This window comes from Chiloscyllium punctatum, chromosome 28 (genome assembly GCF_047496795.1).
Source record: "Chiloscyllium punctatum isolate Juve2018m chromosome 28, sChiPun1.3, whole genome shotgun sequence".
In the NCBI taxonomy this organism is placed as follows: domain Eukaryota; kingdom Metazoa; phylum Chordata; class Chondrichthyes; order Orectolobiformes; family Hemiscylliidae; genus Chiloscyllium; species Chiloscyllium punctatum.
The window spans coordinates 8,456,558-8,476,772 of record NC_092766.1 but is presented as its reverse complement, the minus strand read 5'-3'; the positions used below and the strand labels follow the sequence as shown (position 1 = coordinate 8,476,772).

The 20,215-nt window shown below is 53.4% G+C and overlaps 1 protein-coding gene across 2 annotated transcripts in view; it reads right to left on the bottom strand.

Moving 5' to 3' along the window:
- The window catches only part of vps45 (vacuolar protein sorting 45 homolog), a 149,025-nt gene extending 129,102 nt beyond the window's left edge, over positions 1 to 19,923 (bottom strand). For both annotated transcript variants that reach the window (XM_072548854.1, XM_072548855.1), the window contains exon 1: positions 19,776 to 19,923. In XM_072548854.1, coding sequence (XP_072404955.1) covers positions 19,776 to 19,868 — 93 coding nt within the window. In that variant the 5' untranslated portion in view covers positions 19,869 to 19,923. The remainder of the gene's footprint in view (positions 1 to 19,775) is intronic.
- Positions 19,924 to 20,215: the final 292 nt, after the last annotated feature.

The following is a 20,215-nucleotide window of genomic DNA, read 5'->3' as shown; positions in this document are numbered from 1 at the left end:
GGTACAGTATGGGGTTAGATGGACAGTGAGTGATGGTCACTCTCCCCTGGTACAGTTTGGGGTTAGATGGACAGTGAGTGATGGTCACTCTCCCCTGGTACAGTGTGGGGTTAGATGGACAGTGAGGGATGGTCACTCTCCCCTGGTACAGTGTGGGGTTAGATGGACAGTGAGTGATGGTCACTCTCCCCTGGTACAGTGTGGGGTTAGATGGACAGTGAGTGATGGTCACTCTCCACTGGTACAGTATGGGGTTAGATGGACAGTGAGTGATGGTCACTCTCCCCTGGTACAGTATGGGGTTAGATGGACAGTGAGTGATGGTCACTCTCCCCGGGTACAGTGTGGAGTTAGATGGACAGTGAGTGATGGTCACTCTCCCCTGGTACAGTGTGGGGTTAGATGGACAGTGAGTGATGGTCACTCTCCCCTGGTACAGTATGGGGTTAGATGGACAGTGAGTGATGGTCACTCTCCCCTGGTACAGTATGGGGTTAGGTGGACAGTGAGTGATGGTCACTCTCCCCTGGTACAGTATGGGGTTAGATGGACAGTGAGTGATGGTCACTCTCCCCTGGTACAGTATGGGGTTAGATGGACAGTGAGTGATGATCACTCTCCCCTGGTACAGTATGGGGTTAGATGGACAGTGAGTGATGGTCACTCTCCCCTGGTACAGTATGGGATTAGATGGACAGTGAGTGATGGTCACTCTCCCCTGGTACAGTATGGGGTTAGATGGACAGTGAGTGATGGTCACTCTCCCCTGGTACAGTATGGGATTAGATGGACAGTGAGTGATGGTCACTCTCCCCTGGTACAGTATGGGGTTAGATGGACAGTGAGTGATGGTCACTCTCCCCAGGTACAGTATGGGGTTAGATGGACAGTGAGTGACGGTCACTCTCCCCTGGTACAGTATGGGGTGAGATGGACAGTGAGTGATGGTCACTCTCCCCAGGTACAGTGTGGGGTTAGATGGACAGTGAGTGAGGGTCACTCTCCCCTGGTACAGTATGGGTTTAGATGGACAGTGAGTGATGGTCACTCTCCCCTGGTACAGTGTGGGGTTAGATGGACAGTGAGTGATGGTCACTCTCCCCTGGTACAGAGTGGGGTTAGATGGACAGTGAGTGATGGTCACTCTCCCCTGGTACAGTATGGGTTTAGATGGACAGTGAGTGATGGTCACTCTCCCCTGGTACAGTATGGGTTTAGATGGACAGTGAGTGATGGTCACTCTCCCCTGGTACAGAGTGGGGTTAGATGGACAGTGAGTGATGGTCACTCTCCCCTGGTACAGTATGGGTTTAGATGGACAGTGAGTGATGGTCACTCTTCCCTGGTACAGAGTGGGGTTAGATGGACAGTGAGTGATGGTCACTCTCCCCTGGTACAGTATGGGTTTAGATGGACAGTGAGTGATGGTCACTCTCCCCTGGTACAGTATGGGTTTAGATGGACAGTGAGTGATGGTCACTCTCCCCTGGTACAGTGTGGGGTTAGATGGACAGTGAGTGAGGGTCACTCTCCCCAGGTACAGTATGGGGTTAGATGGACAGTGAGTGATGGTCACTCTCCCCAGGTACAGTGTGGGGTTAGATGGACAGTGAGTGATGGTCACTCTCCCCTGGTACAGTATGGGGTTAGATGGACAGTGAGTGATGGTCACTCTCCCCTGGTACAGTATGGGGTTAGATGGACAGTGAGTGATGGTCACTCTCCCCAGGTACAGTGTGGGGTTAGATGGACAGTGAGTGATGGTCACTCTCCCCTGGTACAGAGTGGGTTTAGATGGACAGTGAGTGATGGTCACTCTCCCCTGGTACAGTGTGGGGTTAGATGGACAGTGAGTGATGGTCACTCTCCCCTGGTACAGTGTGGGGTTAGATGGACAGTGAGTGATGGTCACTCTCCCCTGGTACAGAGTGGGGTTAGATGGAAAGTGAGTGGTGGTCAGTCTCCCCAGGTACAGTATGGGGTTAGATGGACAGTGAGTGATGGTCACTCTCCCCAGGTACAGTGTGGGGTTAGATGGACAGTGAGTGATGGTCACTCTCCCCAGGTACAGTGTGGGGTTAGATGGACAGTGAGTGATGGTCACTCTCCCCTGGTACAGAGTGGGGTTAGATGGACAGTGAGTGAGGGTCACTCTCCCCTGGTACAGTATGGGGTTAGATGGAAAGTGAGTGATGGTCAGTCTCCCCTGGTACAGTGTGGGGTTAGATGGACAGTGAGTGATGGTCACTCTCCCCGGTACAGTGTGGGGTTAGATGGACAGTGAGTGATGGTCACTCTCCCCAGGTACAGTGTGGTGTTAGATGGACAGTGAGTGATGGTCACTCTCCCCAGGTACAGTGTGGGGTTAGATGGACAGTGAGTGATGGTCACTCTCCCCTGGTACAGTGTGGGGTTAGATGGACAGTGAGTGATGGTCACTCTCCCCTGGTACAGTATGGGGTTAGATGGACAGTGAGTGATGGTCACTCTCCCCTGGTACAGTATGGGGTTAGATGGACAGTGAGTGATGGTCACTCTCCCCGCGTACAGTGTGGGGTTAGATGGACAGTGAGTGATGGTCACTCTCCCCTGGTACAGTGTGGGGTTAGATGGACAGTGAGTGATGGTCACTCTCCCCAGGTACAGTGTGGGGTTAGATGGACAGTGAGTGATGGTCACTCTCCCCTGGTACAGTGTGGGGTTAGATGGACAGTGAGTGATGGTCACTCTCCGCAGGTACAGTGTGGGGTTAGATGGACAGTGAGTGATGGTCACTCTCCCCAGGTACAGTGTGGGGTTAGATGGACAGTGAGCGATGGTCACTCTCCCCAGGCACAGTGTGGGGTTAGATGGACAGTGAGCGATGGTCACTCTCCCCTGGTACAGTGTGGGGTTAGATGGACAGTGAATGTGGGTCACTCTCCCCTGGTACAGTGTGGGGTTAGATGGACAGTGAGTGATGGTCACTCTCCCCAGGTACAGTATGGTGTTAGATGGACAGTGAGTGATGGTCACTCTCCCCAGGTACAGTGTGGGGTTAGATGGACAGTGAGTGATGGTCACTCTCCCCAGGTACAGTGTTGGGTTAGATGGACAGTGAGTGATGGTCACTCTCCCCTGGTACAGTGTGGTGTTAGATGGACAGTGAGTGATGGTCACTCTCCCCTGGTACAGTGTGGGGGCAGATGGACAGTGAGTGATGGTCACTCTCCCCAGGTACAGTGTGGGGTTAGATGGACAGTCAGTGATGGTCACTCTCCCCTGGTACAGTGTGGTGTTAGATGGACAGTGAGTGATGGTCACTCTCCCCTGGTACAGTGTGGGGTTAGATGGACAGTGAGTGATGGTCACTCTCCCCTGGTACAGTATGGGGTTAGATGGACAGTGAGTGATGGTCACTCTCCCCAGGTACAGTCTGGGGTTAGATGGACAGTGAGTGATGGTCACTCTCCCCTGGTACAGTGTGGTGTTAGATGGAGAGTGAGTGATGGTCACTCTCCCCAGGTACAGTGTGGTGTTAGATGGTCAGTGAGTGATGGTCACTCTCCCCTGGTACAGTGTGGGGTTAGATGGACAGTGAGTGATGGTCACTCTCCCCTGGTACAGTATGGGGTTAGATGGACAGTGAGTGATGGTCACTCTCCCCAGGTACAGTGTGGGGTTAGATGGACAGTGAGTGAGGGTCACTCTCCCCTGGTACAGTATGGTGTTAGATGGACAGTGAGTGATGGTCACTCTCCCCAGGTACAGTATGGGGTTAGATGGACAGTGAGTGATGGTCACTCTCCCCAGGTACAGTGTGGGGTTAGATGGACAGTGAGTGATGGTCACTCTCCCCAGGTACAGTATGGGGTTAGATGGACAGTGAGTGATGGTCACTCTCCCCTGGTACAGTTTGGGGTTAGATGGACAGTGAGTGATGGTCACTCTCCCCTGGTACAGTGTGGGGTTAGATGGACAGTGAGGGATGGTCACTCTCCCCTGGTACAGTGTGGGGTTAGATGGACAGTGAGTGATGGTCACTCTCCCCTGGTACAGTGTGGGGTTAGATGGACAGTGAGTGATGGTCACTCTCCACTGGTACAGTATGGGGTTAGATGGACAGTGAGTGATGGTCACTCTCCCCTGGTACAGTATGGGGTTAGATGGACAGTGAGTGATGGTCACTCTCCCCGGGTACAGTGTGGAGTTAGATGGACAGTGAGTGATGGTCACTCTCCCCTGGTACAGTGTGGGGTTAGATGGACAGTGAGTGATGGTCACTCTCCCCTGGTACAGTATGGGGTTAGATGGACAGTGAGTGATGGTCACTCTCCCCTGGTACAGTATGGGGTTAGGTGGACAGTGAGTGATGGTCACTCTCCCCTGGTACAGTATGGGGTTAGATGGACAGTGAGTGATGGTCACTCTCCCCTGGTACAGTATGGGGTTAGATGGACAGTGAGTGATGATCACTCTCCCCTGGTACAGTATGGGGTTAGATGGACAGTGAGTGATGGTCACTCTCCCCTGGTACAGTATGGGATTAGATGGACAGTGAGTGATGGTCACTCTCCCCTGGTACAGTATGGGGTTAGATGGACAGTGAGTGATGGTCACTCTCCTCTGGTACAGTATGGGATTAGATGGACAGTGAGTGATGGTCACTCTCCCCTGGTACAGTATGGGGTTAGATGGACAGTGAGTGATGGTCACTCTCCCCAGGTACAGTGTGGGGTTAGATGGACAGTGAGTGACGGTCACTCTCCCCTGGTACAGTATGGGGTGAGATGGACAGTGAGTGATGGTCACTCTCCCCAGGTACAGTGTGGGGTTAGATGGACAGTGAGTGAGGGTCACTCTCCCCTGGTACAGTATGGGTTTAGATGGACAGTGAGTGATGGTCACTCTCCCCTGGTACAGTGTGGGGTTAGATGGACAGTGAGTGATGGTCACTCTCCCCTGGTACAGAGTGGGGTTAGATGGACAGTGAGTGATGGTCACTCTCCCCTGGTACAGTATGGGTTTAGATGGACAGTGAGTGATGGTCACTCTCCCCTGGTACAGTATGGGTTTAGATGGACAGTGAGTGATGGTCACTCTCCCCTGGTACAGAGTGGGGTTAGATGGACAGTGAGTGATGGTCACTCTCCCCTGGTACAGTATGGGTTTAGATGGACAGTGAGTGATGGTCACTCTTCCCTGGTACAGAGTGGGGTTAGATGGACAGTGAGTGATGGTCACTCTCCCCTGGTACAGTATGGGTTTAGATGGACAGTGAGTGATGGTCACTCTCCCCTGGTACAGTATGGGTTTAGATGGACAGTGAGTGATGGTCACTCTCCCCTGGTACAGTGTGGGGTTAGATGGACAGTGAGTGAGGGTCACTCTCCCCAGGTACAGTATGGGGTTAGATGGACAGTGAGTGATGGTCACTCTCCCCAGGTACAGTGTGGGGTTAGATGGACAGTGAGTGATGGTCACTCTCCCCTGGTACAGTATGGGGTTAGATGGACAGTGAGTGATGGTCACTCTCCCCTGGTACAGTATGGGGTTAGATGGACAGTGAGTGATGGTCACTCTCCCCAGGTACAGTGTGGGGTTAGATGGACAGTGAGTGATGGTCACTCTCCCCTGGTACAGTATGGGTTTAGATGGACAGTGAGTGATGGTCACTCTCCCCTGGTACAGTGTGGGGTTAGATGGACAGTGAGTGATGGTCACTCTCCCCTGGTACAGAGTGGGGTTAGATGGTCAGTGAGTGATGGTCACTCTCCCCTGGTACAGTGTGGGGTTAGATGGACAGTGAGTGATGGTCACTCTCCCCTGGTACAGTGTGGGGTTAGATGGACAGTGAGTGATGGTCACTCTCCCCTGGTACAGTATGGGTTTAGATGGACAGTGAGTGATGGTCACTCTCCCCTGGTACAGTGTGGGGTTAGATGGACAGTGAGCGATGGTCACTCTCCCCAGGTACAGTGTGGGGTTAGATGGACAGTGAGTGATAGTCACTCTCCCCTGGTACAGAGTGGGGTTAGATGGTCAGTGAGTGATGGTCACTCTCCCCAGGTACAGTGTGGGGTTAGATGGACAGTGAGTGATGGTCACTCTCCCCTGGTACAGTGTGGGGTTAGATGGACAGTGAGTGATGGTCACTCTCCCCTGGTACAGTATGGGGTTAGATGGACAGTGAGTGATGGTCAGTCTCCCCAGGTACAGTATGGTGTTAGATGGACAGTGAGTGATGGTCACTCTCCCCGCGTACAGTGTGGGGTTAGATGGACAGTGAGTGATGGTCACTCTCCCCTGGTACAGTGTGGGGTTAGATGGACAGTGAGTGATGGTCACTCTCCCCAGGTACAGTGTGGGGTTAGATGGACAGTGAGTGATGGTCACTCTCCCCTGGTACAGTGTGGGGTTAGATGGACAGTGAGTGATGGTCACTCTCCCCAGGTACAGTGTGGGGTTAGATGGACAGTGAGTGATGGTCACTCTCCCCAGGTACAGTGTGGGGTTAGATGGACAGTGAGTGATGGTCACTCTCCCCAGGTACAGTGTGGGGTTAGATGGACAGTGAGCGATGGTCACTCTCCCCTGGTACAGTGTGGTGTTAGATGGACAGTGAGTGTGGGACACTCTCCCCTGGTACAGTGTGGGGTTAGATGGACAGTGAGTGATGGTCACTCTCCCCAGGTACAGTATGGTGTTAGATGGACAGTGAGTGATGGTCACTCTCCCCAGGTACAGTGTGGGGTTAGATGGACAGTGAGTGATGGTCACTCTCCCCAGGTACAGTGTGGGGTGAGATGGACAGTGAGTGATGGTCACTCTCCCCTGGTACAGTGTGGTGTTAGATGGACAGTGAGTGATGGTCACTCTCCCCTGGTACAGTGTGGGGGTAGATGGACAGTGAGTGATGGTCACTCTTCCCAGGTACAGTGTGGGGTTAGATGGACAGTGAGTGATGGTCACTCTCCCCTGGTACAGTGTGGTGTTAGATGGACAGTGAGTGATGGTCACTCTCCCCAGGTACAGTGTGGGGTTAGATGGACAGTGAGTGATGGTCACTCTCCCCTGGTACAGTATGGGGTTAGATGGACAGTGAGTGATGGTCACTCTCCCCAGGTACAGTATGGGGTTAGATGGACAGTGAGTGATGGTCACTCTCCCCTGGTACAGTGTGGTGTTAGATGGACAGTGAGTGATGGTCACTCTCCCCAGGTACAGTGTGGTGTTAGATGGTCAGTGAGTGTTGGTCACTCTCCCCTGGTACAGTGTGGGGTTAGATGGACAGTGAGTGATGGTCACTCTCCCCTGGTACAGTATGGGGTTAGATGGACAGTGAGTGATGGTCACTCTCCCCAGGTACAGTGTGGGGTTAGATGGACAGTGAGTGAGGGTCACTCTCCCCTGGTACAGTATGGTGTTAGATGGACAGTGAGTGATGGTCACTCTCCCCAGGTACAGTATGGGGTTAGATGGACAGTGAGTGATGGTCACTCTCCCCAGGTACAGTGTGGGGTTAGATGGACAGTGAGTGATGGTCACTCTCCCCAGGTACAGTATGGGGTTAGATGGACAGTGAGTGATGGTCACTCTCCCCTGGTACAGTATGGGGTTAGATGGACAGTGAGTGATGGTCACTCTCCCCTGGTACAGTGTGGGGTTAGATGGACAGTGAGGGATGGTCACTCTCCCCTGGTACAGTGTGGGGTTAGATGGACAGTGAGTGATGGTCACTCTCCCCTGGTACAGTGTGGGGTTAGATGGACAGTGAGTGATGGTCACTCTCCCCTGGTACAGTATGGGGTTAGATGGACAGTGAGTGATGGTCAATCTCCCCTGGTACAGTATGGGGTTAGATGGACAGTGAGTGATGGTCACTCTCCCCGGGTACAGTGTGGGGTTAGATGGACAGTGAGTGATGGTCACTCTCCCCTGGTACAGTGTGGGGTTAGATGGACAGTGAGTGATGGTCACTCTCCCCTGGTACAGTATGGGGTTAGATGGACAGTGAGTGATGGTCACTCTCCCCTGGTACAGTATGGGGTTCGGTGGACAGTGAGTGATGGTCACTCTCCCCTGGTACAGTATGGGGTTAGATGGACAGTGAGTGATGGTCACTCTCCCCTGGTACAGTATGGGGTTAGATGGACAGTGAGTGATGGTCACTCTCCCCTGGTACAGTATGGGGTTAGATGGACAGTGAGTGATGGTCACTCTCCCCTGGTACAGTATGGGATTAGATGGACAGTGAGTGATGGTCACTCTCCCCTGGTACAGTATGGGGTTAGATGGACAGTGAGTGATGGTCACTCTCCCCGGGTACAGTGTGGGGTGAGATGGACAGTGAGTGATGGTCACTCTCCCCTGGTACAGTGTGGGGTTAGATGGACAGTGAGTGATGGTCACTCTCCGCAGGTACAGTGTGGGGTTAGATGGACAGTGAGTGATGGTCACTCTCCCCAGGTACAGTGTGGGGTTAGATGGACAGTGAGCGATGGTCACTCTCCCCAGGCACAGTGTGGGGTTAGATGGACAGTGAGCGATGGTCACTCTCCCCTGGTACAGTGTGGGGTTAGATGGACAGTGAATGTGGGTCACTCTCCCCTGGTACAGTGTGGGGTTAGATGGACAGTGAGTGATGGTCACTCTCCCCAGGTACAGTATGGTGTTAGATGGACAGTGAGTGATGGTCACTCTCCCCAGGTACAGTGTGGGGTTAGATGGACAGTGAGTGATGGTCACTCTCCCCAGGTACAGTGTTGGGTTAGATGGACAGTGAGTGATGGTCACTCTCCCCTGGTACAGTGTGGTGTTAGATGGACAGTGAGTGATGGTCACTCTCCCCTGGTACAGTGTGGGGGCAGATGGACAGTGAGTGATGGTCACTCTCCCCAGGTACAGTGTGGGGTTAGATGGACAGTCAGTGATGGTCACTCTCCCCTGGTACAGTGTGGTGTTAGATGGACAGTGAGTGATGGTCACTCTCCCCTGGTACAGTGTGGGGTTAGATGGACAGTGAGTGATGGTCACTCTCCCCTGGTACAGTATGGGGTTAGATGGACAGTGAGTGATGGTCACTCTCCCCAGGTACAGTCTGGGGTTAGATGGACAGTGAGTGATGGTCACTCTCCCCTGGTACAGTGTGGTGTTAGATGGAGAGTGAGTGATGGTCACTCTCCCCAGGTACAGTGTGGTGTTAGATGGTCAGTGAGTGATGGTCACTCTCCCCTGGTACAGTGTGGGGTTAGATGGACAGTGAGTGATGGTCACTCTCCCCTGGTACAGTATGGGGTTAGATGGACAGTGAGTGATGGTCACTCTCCCCAGGTACAGTGTGGGGTTAGATGGACAGTGAGTGAGGGTCACTCTCCCCTGGTACAGTATGGTGTTAGATGGACAGTGAGTGATGGTCACTCTCCCCAGGTACAGTATGGGGTTAGATGGACAGTGAGTGATGGTCACTCTCCCCAGGTACAGTGTGGGGTTAGATGGACAGTGAGTGATGGTCACTCTCCCCAGGTACAGTATGGGGTTAGATGGACAGTGAGTGATGGTCACTCTCCCCTGGTACAGTTTGGGGTTAGATGGACAGTGAGTGATGGTCACTCTCCCCTGGTACAGTGTGGGGTTAGATGGACAGTGAGGGATGGTCACTCTCCCCTGGTACAGTGTGGGGTTAGATGGACAGTGAGTGATGGTCACTCTCCCCTGGTACAGTGTGGGGTTAGATGGACAGTGAGTGATGGTCACTCTCCACTGGTACAGTATGGGGTTAGATGGACAGTGAGTGATGGTCACTCTCCCCTGGTACAGTATGGGGTTAGATGGACAGTGAGTGATGGTCACTCTCCCCGGGTACAGTGTGGAGTTAGATGGACAGTGAGTGATGGTCACTCTCCCCTGGTACAGTGTGGGGTTAGATGGACAGTGAGTGATGGTCACTCTCCCCTGGTACAGTATGGGGTTAGATGGACAGTGAGTGATGGTCACTCTCCCCTGGTACAGTATGGGGTTAGGTGGACAGTGAGTGATGGTCACTCTCCCCTGGTACAGTATGGGGTTAGATGGACAGTGAGTGATGGTCACTCTCCCCTGGTACAGTATGGGGTTAGATGGACAGTGAGTGATGATCACTCTCCCCTGGTACAGTATGGGGTTAGATGGACAGTGAGTGATGGTCACTCTCCCCTGGTACAGTATGGGATTAGATGGACAGTGAGTGATGGTCACTCTCCCCTGGTACAGTATGGGGTTAGATGGACAGTGAGTGATGGTCACTCTCCCCTGGTACAGTATGGGATTAGATGGACAGTGAGTGATGGTCACTCTCCCCTGGTACAGTATGGGGTTAGATGGACAGTGAGTGATGGTCACTCTCCCCAGGTACAGTATGGGGTTAGATGGACAGTGAGTGACGGTCACTCTCCCCTGGTACAGTATGGGGTGAGATGGACAGTGAGTGATGGTCACTCTCCCCAGGTACAGTGTGGGGTTAGATGGACAGTGAGTGAGGGTCACTCTCCCCTGGTACAGTATGGGTTTAGATGGACAGTGAGTGATGGTCACTCTCCCCTGGTACAGTGTGGGGTTAGATGGACAGTGAGTGATGGTCACTCTCCCCTGGTACAGAGTGGGGTTAGATGGACAGTGAGTGATGGTCACTCTCCCCTGGTACAGTATGGGTTTAGATGGACAGTGAGTGATGGTCACTCTCCCCTGGTACAGTATGGGTTTAGATGGACAGTGAGTGATGGTCACTCTCCCCTGGTACAGAGTGGGGTTAGATGGACAGTGAGTGATGGTCACTCTCCCCTGGTACAGTATGGGTTTAGATGGACAGTGAGTGATGGTCACTCTTCCCTGGTACAGAGTGGGGTTAGATGGACAGTGAGTGATGGTCACTCTCCCCTGGTACAGTATGGGTTTAGATGGACAGTGAGTGATGGTCACTCTCCCCTGGTACAGTATGGGTTTAGATGGACAGTGAGTGATGGTCACTCTCCCCTGGTACAGTGTGGGGTTAGATGGACAGTGAGTGAGGGTCACTCTCCCCAGGTACAGTATGGGGTTAGATGGACAGTGAGTGATGGTCACTCTCCCCAGGTACAGTGTGGGGTTAGATGGACAGTGAGTGATGGTCACTCTCCCCTGGTACAGTATGGGGTTAGATGGACAGTGAGTGATGGTCACTCTCCCCTGGTACAGTATGGGGTTAGATGGACAGTGAGTGATGGTCACTCTCCCCAGGTACAGTGTGGGGTTAGATGGACAGTGAGTGATGGTCACTCTCCCCTGGTACAGAGTGGGTTTAGATGGACAGTGAGTGATGGTCACTCTCCCCTGGTACAGTGTGGGGTTAGATGGACAGTGAGTGATGGTCACTCTCCCCTGGTACAGTGTGGGGTTAGATGGACAGTGAGTGATGGTCACTCTCCCCTGGTACAGTATGGGTTTAGATGGACAGTGAGTGATGGTCACTCTCCCCTGGTACAGTGTGGGGTTAGATGGACAGTGAGCGATGGTCACTCTCCCCAGGTACAGTGTGGGGTTAGATGGACAGTGAGTGATGGTCACTCTCCCCTGGTACAGAGTGGGGTTAGATGGTCAGTGAGTGATGGTCACTCTCCCCAGGTACAGTGTGGGGTTAGATGGACAGTGAGTGATGGTCACTCTCCCCTGGTACAGTGTGGGGTTAGATGGACAGTGAGTGATGGTCACTCTCCCCTGGTACAGTATGGGGTTAGATGGACAGTGAGTGATGGTCAGTCTCCCCAGGTACAGTATGGTGTTAGATGGACAGTGAGTGATGGTCACTCTCCCCGCGTACAGTGTGGGGTTAGATGGACAGTGAGTGATGGTCACTCTCCCCTGGTACAGTGTGGGGTTAGATGGACAGTGAGTGATGGTCACTCTCCCCAGGTACAGTGTGGGGTTAGATGGACAGTGAGTGATGGTCACTCTCCCCTGGTACAGTGTGGGGTTAGATGGACAGTGAGTGATGGTCACTCTCCCCAGGTACAGTGTGGGGTTAGATGGACAGTGAGTGATGGTCACTCTCCCCAGGTACAGTGTGGGGTTAGATGGACAGTGAGTGATGGTCACTCTCCCCAGGTACAGTGTGGGGTTAGATGGACAGTGAGCGATGGTCACTCTCCCCTGGTACAGTGTGGTGTTAGATGGACAGTGAGTGTGGGACACTCTCCCCTGGTACAGTGTGGGGTTAGATGGACAGTGAGTGATGGTCACTCTCCCCAGGTACAGTATGGTGTTAGATGGACAGTGAGTGATGGTCACTCTCCCCAGGTACAGTGTGGGGTTAGATGGACAGTGAGTGATGGTCACTCTCCCCAGGTACAGTGTGGGGTGAGATGGACAGTGAGTGATGGTCACTCTCCCCTGGTACAGTGTGGTGTTAGATGGACAGTGAGTGATGGTCACTCTCCCCTGGTACAGTGTGGGGGTAGATGGACAGTGAGTGATGGTCACTCTTCCCAGGTACAGTGTGGGGTTAGATGGACAGTGAGTGATGGTCACTCTCCCCTGGTACAGTGTGGTGTTAGATGGACAGTGAGTGATGGTCACTCTCCCCAGGTACAGTGTGGGGTTAGATGGACAGTGAGTGATGGTCACTCTCCCCTGGTACAGTATGGGGTTAGATGGACAGTGAGTGATGGTCACTCTCCCCAGGTACAGTATGGGGTTAGATGGACAGTGAGTGATGGTCACTCTCCCCTGGTACAGTGTGGTGTTAGATGGACAGTGAGTGATGGTCACTCTCCCCAGGTACAGTGTGGTGTTAGATGGTCAGTGAGTGATGGTCACTCTCCCCTGGTACAGTGTGGGGTTAGATGGACAGTGAGTGATGGTCACTCTCCCCTGGTACAGTATGGGGTTAGATGGACAGTGAGTGATGGTCACTCTCCCCAGGTACAGTGTGGGGTTAGATGGACAGTGAGTGAGGGTCACTCTCCCCTGGTACAGTATGGTGTTAGATGGACAGTGAGTGATGGTCACTCTCCCCAGGTACAGTATGGGGTTAGATGGACAGTGAGTGATGGTCACTCTCCCCAGGTACAGTGTGGGGTTAGATGGACAGTGAGTGATGGTCACTCTCCCCAGGTACAGTATGGGGTTAGATGGACAGTGAGTGATGGTCACTCTCCCCTGGTACAGTATGGGGTTAGATGGACAGTGAGTGATGGTCACTCTCCCCTGGTACAGTGTGGGGTTAGATGGACAGTGAGGGATGGTCACTCTCCCCTGGTACAGTGTGGGGTTAGATGGACAGTGAGTGATGGTCACTCTCCCCTGGTACAGTATGGGGTTAGATGGACAGTGAGTGATGGTCACTCTCCCCTGGTACAGTATGGGGTTAGATGGACAGTGAGTGATGGTCAATCTCCCCTGGTACAGTATGGGGTTAGATGGACAGTGAGTGATGGTCACTCTCCCCGGGTACAGTGTGGGGTTAGATGGACAGTGAGTGATGGTCACTCTCCCCTGGTACAGTGTGGGGTTAGATGGACAGTGAGTGATGGTCACTCTCCCCTGGTACAGTATGGGGTTAGATGGACAGTGAGTGATGGTCACTCTCCCCTGGTACAGTATGGGGTTCGGTGGACAGTGAGTGATGGTCACTCTCCCCTGGTACAGTATGGGGTTAGATGGACAGTGAGTGATGGTCACTCTCCCCTGGTACAGTATGGGGTTAGATGGACAGTGAGTGATGGTCACTCTCCCCTGGTACAGTATGGGGTTAGATGGACAGTGAGTGATGGTCACTCTCCCCTGGTACAGTATGGGATTAGATGGACAGTGAGTGATGGTCACTCTCCCCTGGTACAGTATGGGGTTAGATGGACAGTGAGTGATGGTCACTCTCCCCGGGTACAGTGTGGGGTGAGATGGACAGTGAGTGATGGTCACTCTCCCCTGGTACAGTATGGGATTAGATGGACAGTGAGTGATGGTCACTCTCCCCTGGTACAGTATGGGGTTAGATGGACAGTGAGTGATGGTCACTCTCCCCAGGTACAGTGTGGGGTTAGATGGACAGTGAGTGATGGTCACTCTCCCCTGGTACAGTCTGGGTTTAGATGGACAGTGAGTGATGGTCACTCTCCCCTGGTACAGTGTGGGGTTAGATGGACAGTGAGTGATGGTCACTCTCCCCTGGTACAGAGTGGGGTTAGATGGTCAGTGAGTGATGGTCACTCTCCCCTGGTACAGTGTGGGGTTAGATGGACAGTGAGTGATGGTCACTCTCCCCTGGTACAGTGTGGGGTTAGATGGACAGTGAGTGATGGTCACTCTCCCCTGGTACAGTATGGGTTTAGATGGACAGTGAGTGATGGTCACTCTCCCCTGGTACAGTGTGGGGTTAGATGGACAGTGAGCGATGGTCACCCTCCCCAGGTACAGTGTGGGGTTAGATGGACAGTGAGTGATGGTCACTCTCCCCTGGTACAGAGTGGGGTTAGATGGTCAGTGAGTGATGGTCACTCTCCCCAGGTACAGTGTGGGGTTAGATGGACAGTGAGTGATGGTCACTCTCCCCTGGTACAGGGTGGGGTTAGATGGACAGTGAGTGATGGTCACTCTCCCCTGGTACAGTATGGGGTTAGATGGACAGTGAGTGATGGTCAGTCTCCCCAGGTACAGTATGGTGTTAGATGGACAGTGAGTGATGGTCACTCTCCCCGCGTACAGTGTGGGGTTAGATGGACAGTGAGTGATGGTCACTCTCCCCTGGTACAGTGTGGGGTTAGATGGACAGTGAGTGATGGTCACTCTCCCCAGGTACAGTGTGGGGTTAGATGGACAGTGAGTGATGGTCACTCTCCCCTGGTACAGTGTGGGGTTAGATGGACAGTGAGTGATGGTCACTCTCCCCAGGTACAGTGTGGGGTTAGATGGACAGTGAGTGATGGTCACTCTCCCCAGGTACAGTGTGGGGTTAGATGGACAGTGAGTGATGGTCACTCTCCCCAGGTACAGTGTGGGGTTAGATGGACAGTGAGCGATGGTCACTCTCCCCTGGTACAGTGTGGTGTTAGATGGACAGTGAGTGTGGGACACTCTCCCCTGGTACAGTGTGGGGTTAGATGGAAAGTGAGTGATGGTCACTCTCCCCAGGTACAGTATGGTGTTAGATGGACAGTGAGTGATGGTCACTCTCCCCAGGTACAGTGTGGGGTTAGATGGACAGTGATTGATGGTCACTCTCCCCAGGTACAGTGTGGGGTGAGATGGACAGTGAGTGATGGTCACTCTCCCCAGGTACAGTGTGGGGTTAGATGGACAGTGAGTGATGGTCACTCTCCCCTGGTACAGTATGGGGTTAGATGGACAGTGAGCGATGGTCACTCTCCCCAGGTACAGTATGGGGTTAGATGGACAGTGAGTGATGGTCACTCTCCCCTGGTACAGTGTGGTGTTAGATGGACAGTGAGTGATGGTCACTCTCCCCAGGTACAGTGTGGTGTTAGATGGTCAGTGAGTGATGGTCACTCTCCCCTGGTACAGTGTGGGGTTAGATGGACAGTGAGTGATGGTCACTCTCCCCTGGTACAGTATGGGGTTAGATGGACAGTGAGTGATGGTCACTCTCCCCAGGTACAGTGTGGGGTTAGATGGACAGTGAGTGAGGGTCACTCTCCCCTGGTACAGTATGGTGTTAGATGGACAGTGAGTGATGGTCACTCTCCCCAGGTACAGTATGGGGTTAGATGGACAGTGAGTGAGGGTCACTCTCCCCTGGTACAGTATGGTGTTAGATGGACAGTGAGTGATGGTCACTCTCCCCAGGTACAGTATGGGGTTAGATGGACAGTGAGTGATGGTCACTCTCCCCAGGTACAGTGTGGGGTTAGATGGACAGTGAGTGATGGTCACTCTCCCCAGGTACAGTATGGGGTTAGATGGACAGTGAGTGATGGTCACTCTCCCCTGGTACAGTATGGGGTTAGATGGACAGTGAGTGATGGTCACTCTCCCCTGGTACAGTGTGGGGTTAGATGGACAGTGAGGGATGGTCACTCTCCCCTGGTACAGTGTGGGGTTAGATGGACAGTGAGTGATGGTCACTCTCCCCTGGTACAGTGTGGGGTTAGATGGACAGTGAGTGATGGTCACTCTCCCCTGGTACAGTATGGGGTTAGATGGACAGTGAGTGATGGTCAATCTCCCCTGGTACAGTATGGGGTTAGATGGACAGTGAGTGATGGTCACTCTCCCCGGGTACAGTGTGGGGTTACATGGACAGTGAGTGATGGTCACTCTCCCCTGGTACAGTGTGGGGTTAGATGGACAGTGAGTGATGGTCACTCTCCCCTGGTACAGTATGGGGTTAGATGGACAGTGAGTGATGGTCACTCTCCCCTGGTACAGTATGGGGTTCGGTGGACAGTGAGTGATGGTCACTCTCCCCTGGTAAAGTATGGGGTTAGATGGACAGTGAGTGATGGTCACTCTCCCCTGGTACAGTGTGGGGTTAGATGGACAGTGAGTGATGGTCACTCTCCCCTGGTACAGTATGGGGTTAGATGGACAGTGAGTGATGGTCACTCTCCCCTGGTACAGTATGGGATTAGATGGACAGTGAGTGATGGTCACTCTCCCCTGGTACAGTATGGGGTTAGATGGACAGTGAGTGATGGTCACTCTCCCCGGGTACAGTGTGGGGTGAGATGGACAGTGAGTGATGGTCACTCTCCCCTGGTACAGTATGGGATTAGATGGACAGTGAGTGATGGTCACTCTCCCCTGGTACAGTATGGGGTTAGATGGACAGTGAGTGATGGTCACTCTCCCCTGGTACAGTGTGGGGTTAGATGGACAGTGAGTGATGGTCACTCTCTCCTGGTACAGTGTGGGGTTAGATGGACAGTGAGTGATGGTCACTCTCCCCTGGTACAGTATGGGGTTAGATGGACAGTGAGCGATGGTCACTCTCCCCTGGTACAGTGTGGGGTTAGATGGACAGTGAGTGATGGTCACTCTCCCCTGGTACAGAGTGGGGTTAGATGGACAGTGAGTGATGGTCACTCTCCCCTGGTACAGTGTGGGGTTAGATGGACAGTGAGTGATGGTCACTCTCCCCTGGTACAGTGTGGGGTTAGATGGACAGTGAGTGATGGTCACTCTCCCCTGGTACAGTGTGGGGTTAGATGGACAGTGAGTGATGGTCACTCTCCCCTGGTACAGTGTGGGGTTAGATGGACAGTGAGTGATGGTCACTCTCCCCTGGTACAGAGTGGGGTTAGATGGACAGTGAGTGATGGTCACTCTCCCCTGGTACAGTGTGGGGTTAGATGGACAGTGAGTGATGGTCACTCTCCCCAGGTACAGTGTGGGGTTAGATGGACAGTGAGTGATGGTCACTCTCCCCTGGTACAGTATGGGGTTAGATGGTCAGTGAGTGATGGTCACTCTCCCCTGGTACAGTGTGGGGTTAGATGGACAGTCAGTGATGGTCACTCTCCCCTGGTACAGTGTGGGGTTAGATGGACAGTGAGTGATGGTCACTCTCCCCAGGTACAGTGTGGGGTTAGATGGACAGTGAGTGATGGTCACTCTCCCCTGGTACAGTGTGGGGTTAGATGGACAGTGAGTGATGGTCACTCTCCCCAGGTACAGTGTGGGGTTAGATGGACAGTGAGTGATGGTCACTCTCCCCTGGTACAGTGTGGTGTTAGATGGACAGTGAGTGATGGTCACTCTCCCCTGGTACAGTGTGGGGTTAGATGGACAGTGAGTGATGGTCACTCTCCCCTGGTACAGAGTGGGGATAGATGGACAGTGAGTGAGGGTCACTCTCCCCTGGTACAGTGTGGGGTTAGATGGACAGTGAGTGATGGTCACTCTCCCCTGGTACAGTGTGGGGTTAGATGGACAGTGAGTGATGGTCACTCTCCCCTGGTACAGTATGGTGTTAGATGGACAGTGAGTGATGGTCACTCTCCCCAGGCACAGTGTGGGGTTAGATGGACAGTGAGTGATGGTCACTCTCCCCTGGTACAGTATGGGGTTAGATGGACAGTGAGCGATGGTCACTCTCCCCTGGTACAGTGTGGGGTTAGATGGACAGTGAGTGATGGTCACTCTCCCCTGGTACAGAGTGGGGTTAGATGGACAGTGAGTGATGGTCACTCTCCCCTGGTACAGTGTGGGGTTAGATGGACAGTGAGTGATGGTCACTCTCCCCAGGTACAGTGTGGGGTTAGATGGACAGTGAGTGATGGTCACTCTCCCCTGGTACAGTGTGGTGTTAGATGGACAGTGAGTGATGGTCACTCTCCCCTGGTACAGTGTGGGGTTAGATGGACAGTGAGTGATGGTCACTCTCCCCTGGTACAGAGTGGGGATAGATGGACAGTGAGTGAGGGTCACTCTCCCCTGGTACAGTGTGGGGTTAGATGGACAGTGAGTGATGGTCACTCTCCCCTGGTACAGTGTGGGGTTAGATGGACAGTGAGTGATGGTCACTCTCCCCTGGTACAGTGTGGGGTTAGATGGACAGTGAGTGATGGTCACTCTCCCCTGGTACAGTGTGGGGTTAGATGGACAGTGAGTGATGGTCACTCTCCCCTGGTACAGTGTGGGGTTAGATGGACAGTGAGTGATGGTCACTCTCCCCTGGTACAGTGTGGGGTTAGATGGACAGTGCGTGATGGTCACTCTCCCCTGGTACAGAGTGGGGTTAGATGGACAGTGAGTGATGGTCACTCTCCCCTGGTACAGAGTGGGGATAGATGGACAGTGAGTGATGGTCACTCTCCCCTGGTACAGTGTGGGGTTAGATGGACAGTGAGTGATGGTCACTCTCCCCTGGTACAGTGTGGGGTTAGATGGACAGTGAGTGATGGTCACTCTCCCCTGGTACAGTGTGGGGTTAGATGGACAGTGAGTGATGGTCACTCTCCCCTGGTACAGTGTGGGGTTAGATGGACAGTGAGTGATGGTCACTCTCCCCTGGTACAGAGTGGGGATAGATGGACAGTGAGTGAGGGTCACTCTCCCCTGGTACAGTATGGGGTTAGATGGACAGTGAGTGATGGTCACTCTCCCCTGGTACAGTATGGGTTTAGATGGACAGTGAGTGATGGTCACTCTCCCCTGGTACAGTATGGGGTTAGATGGACAGTGAGTGATGGTCACTCTCCCCGGGTACAGTGTGGGGTTAGATGGACAGTGAGTGATGGTCACTCTCCCCGGGTACAGTGTGGGGTTAGACGGACAGTGAGTGATGGTCACTCTCCCCTGGTACAGTGTGGGGTTAGATGGACAGTGAGTGATGGTCACTCTCCCCGGGTACAGTGTGGGGTTAGATGGACAGTGAGTGATGGTCACTCTCCCCTGGTACAGTGTGGGGTTAGATGGACAGTGAGTGATGGTCACTCTCCCCTGGTACAGAGTGGGGTTAGATGGACAGTGAGTGATGGTCACTCTCCCCTGGTACAGTGTGGGGTTAGATGGACAGTGAGTGATGGTCACTCTCCCCTGGTACAGTGTGGGGTTAGATGGACAGTGAGTGAGGGTCACTCTCCCCTGGTACAGTGTGGGGTTAGATGGACAGTGAGTGATGGTCACTCTCCCCTGGTACAGTGTGGGGTTAGATGGACAGTGAGTGAGGGTCACTCTCCCCTGGTACAGTATGAGTTTAGATGGACAGTGAGTGATGGTCACTCTCCCCAGGTACAGTGTGGGGTTAGATGGACAGTGAGTGATGGTCACTCTCCCCTGGTACAGTGTGGGGTTAGATGGACAGAATGGTCTCCCGTGGTTCTCACCGTCTCCTTGTCCATCAGCAGCACCTTCATGCCGGGCCCACTCTCCTCGATCATCTTGGAGACATACTGTTTGACGGCCAGGACAACATTCATGGCTGCGGCCTTCCTTCGACCAACCCCTCCCCAGCCCGGCGCTGACTGCAGACACCCGCCGCGGGGGTTGCTGGGAACCGTAGTCCCCAATCCCCACCAATAGCTGCGGTCCTCTGTCCCCGCGAACTACAACTCCCGGCGTGCCCCGCCGCCAGACGCCGACTTCTCTTTGGTTTGTCAACGTTGGGTTTATTGGTTGACGTTGCTCACTCCTCCCTCATACACCCAGTCGGCTGAATACTCAGCACTGATCTGGCTTCCCTCACACAGCCAGCTCTCAGAGTAAACAGAACCCCAGACCCTCCTGTTTATTTTTTTTCCCACACTACCAACTGTGGTAGTGCTTA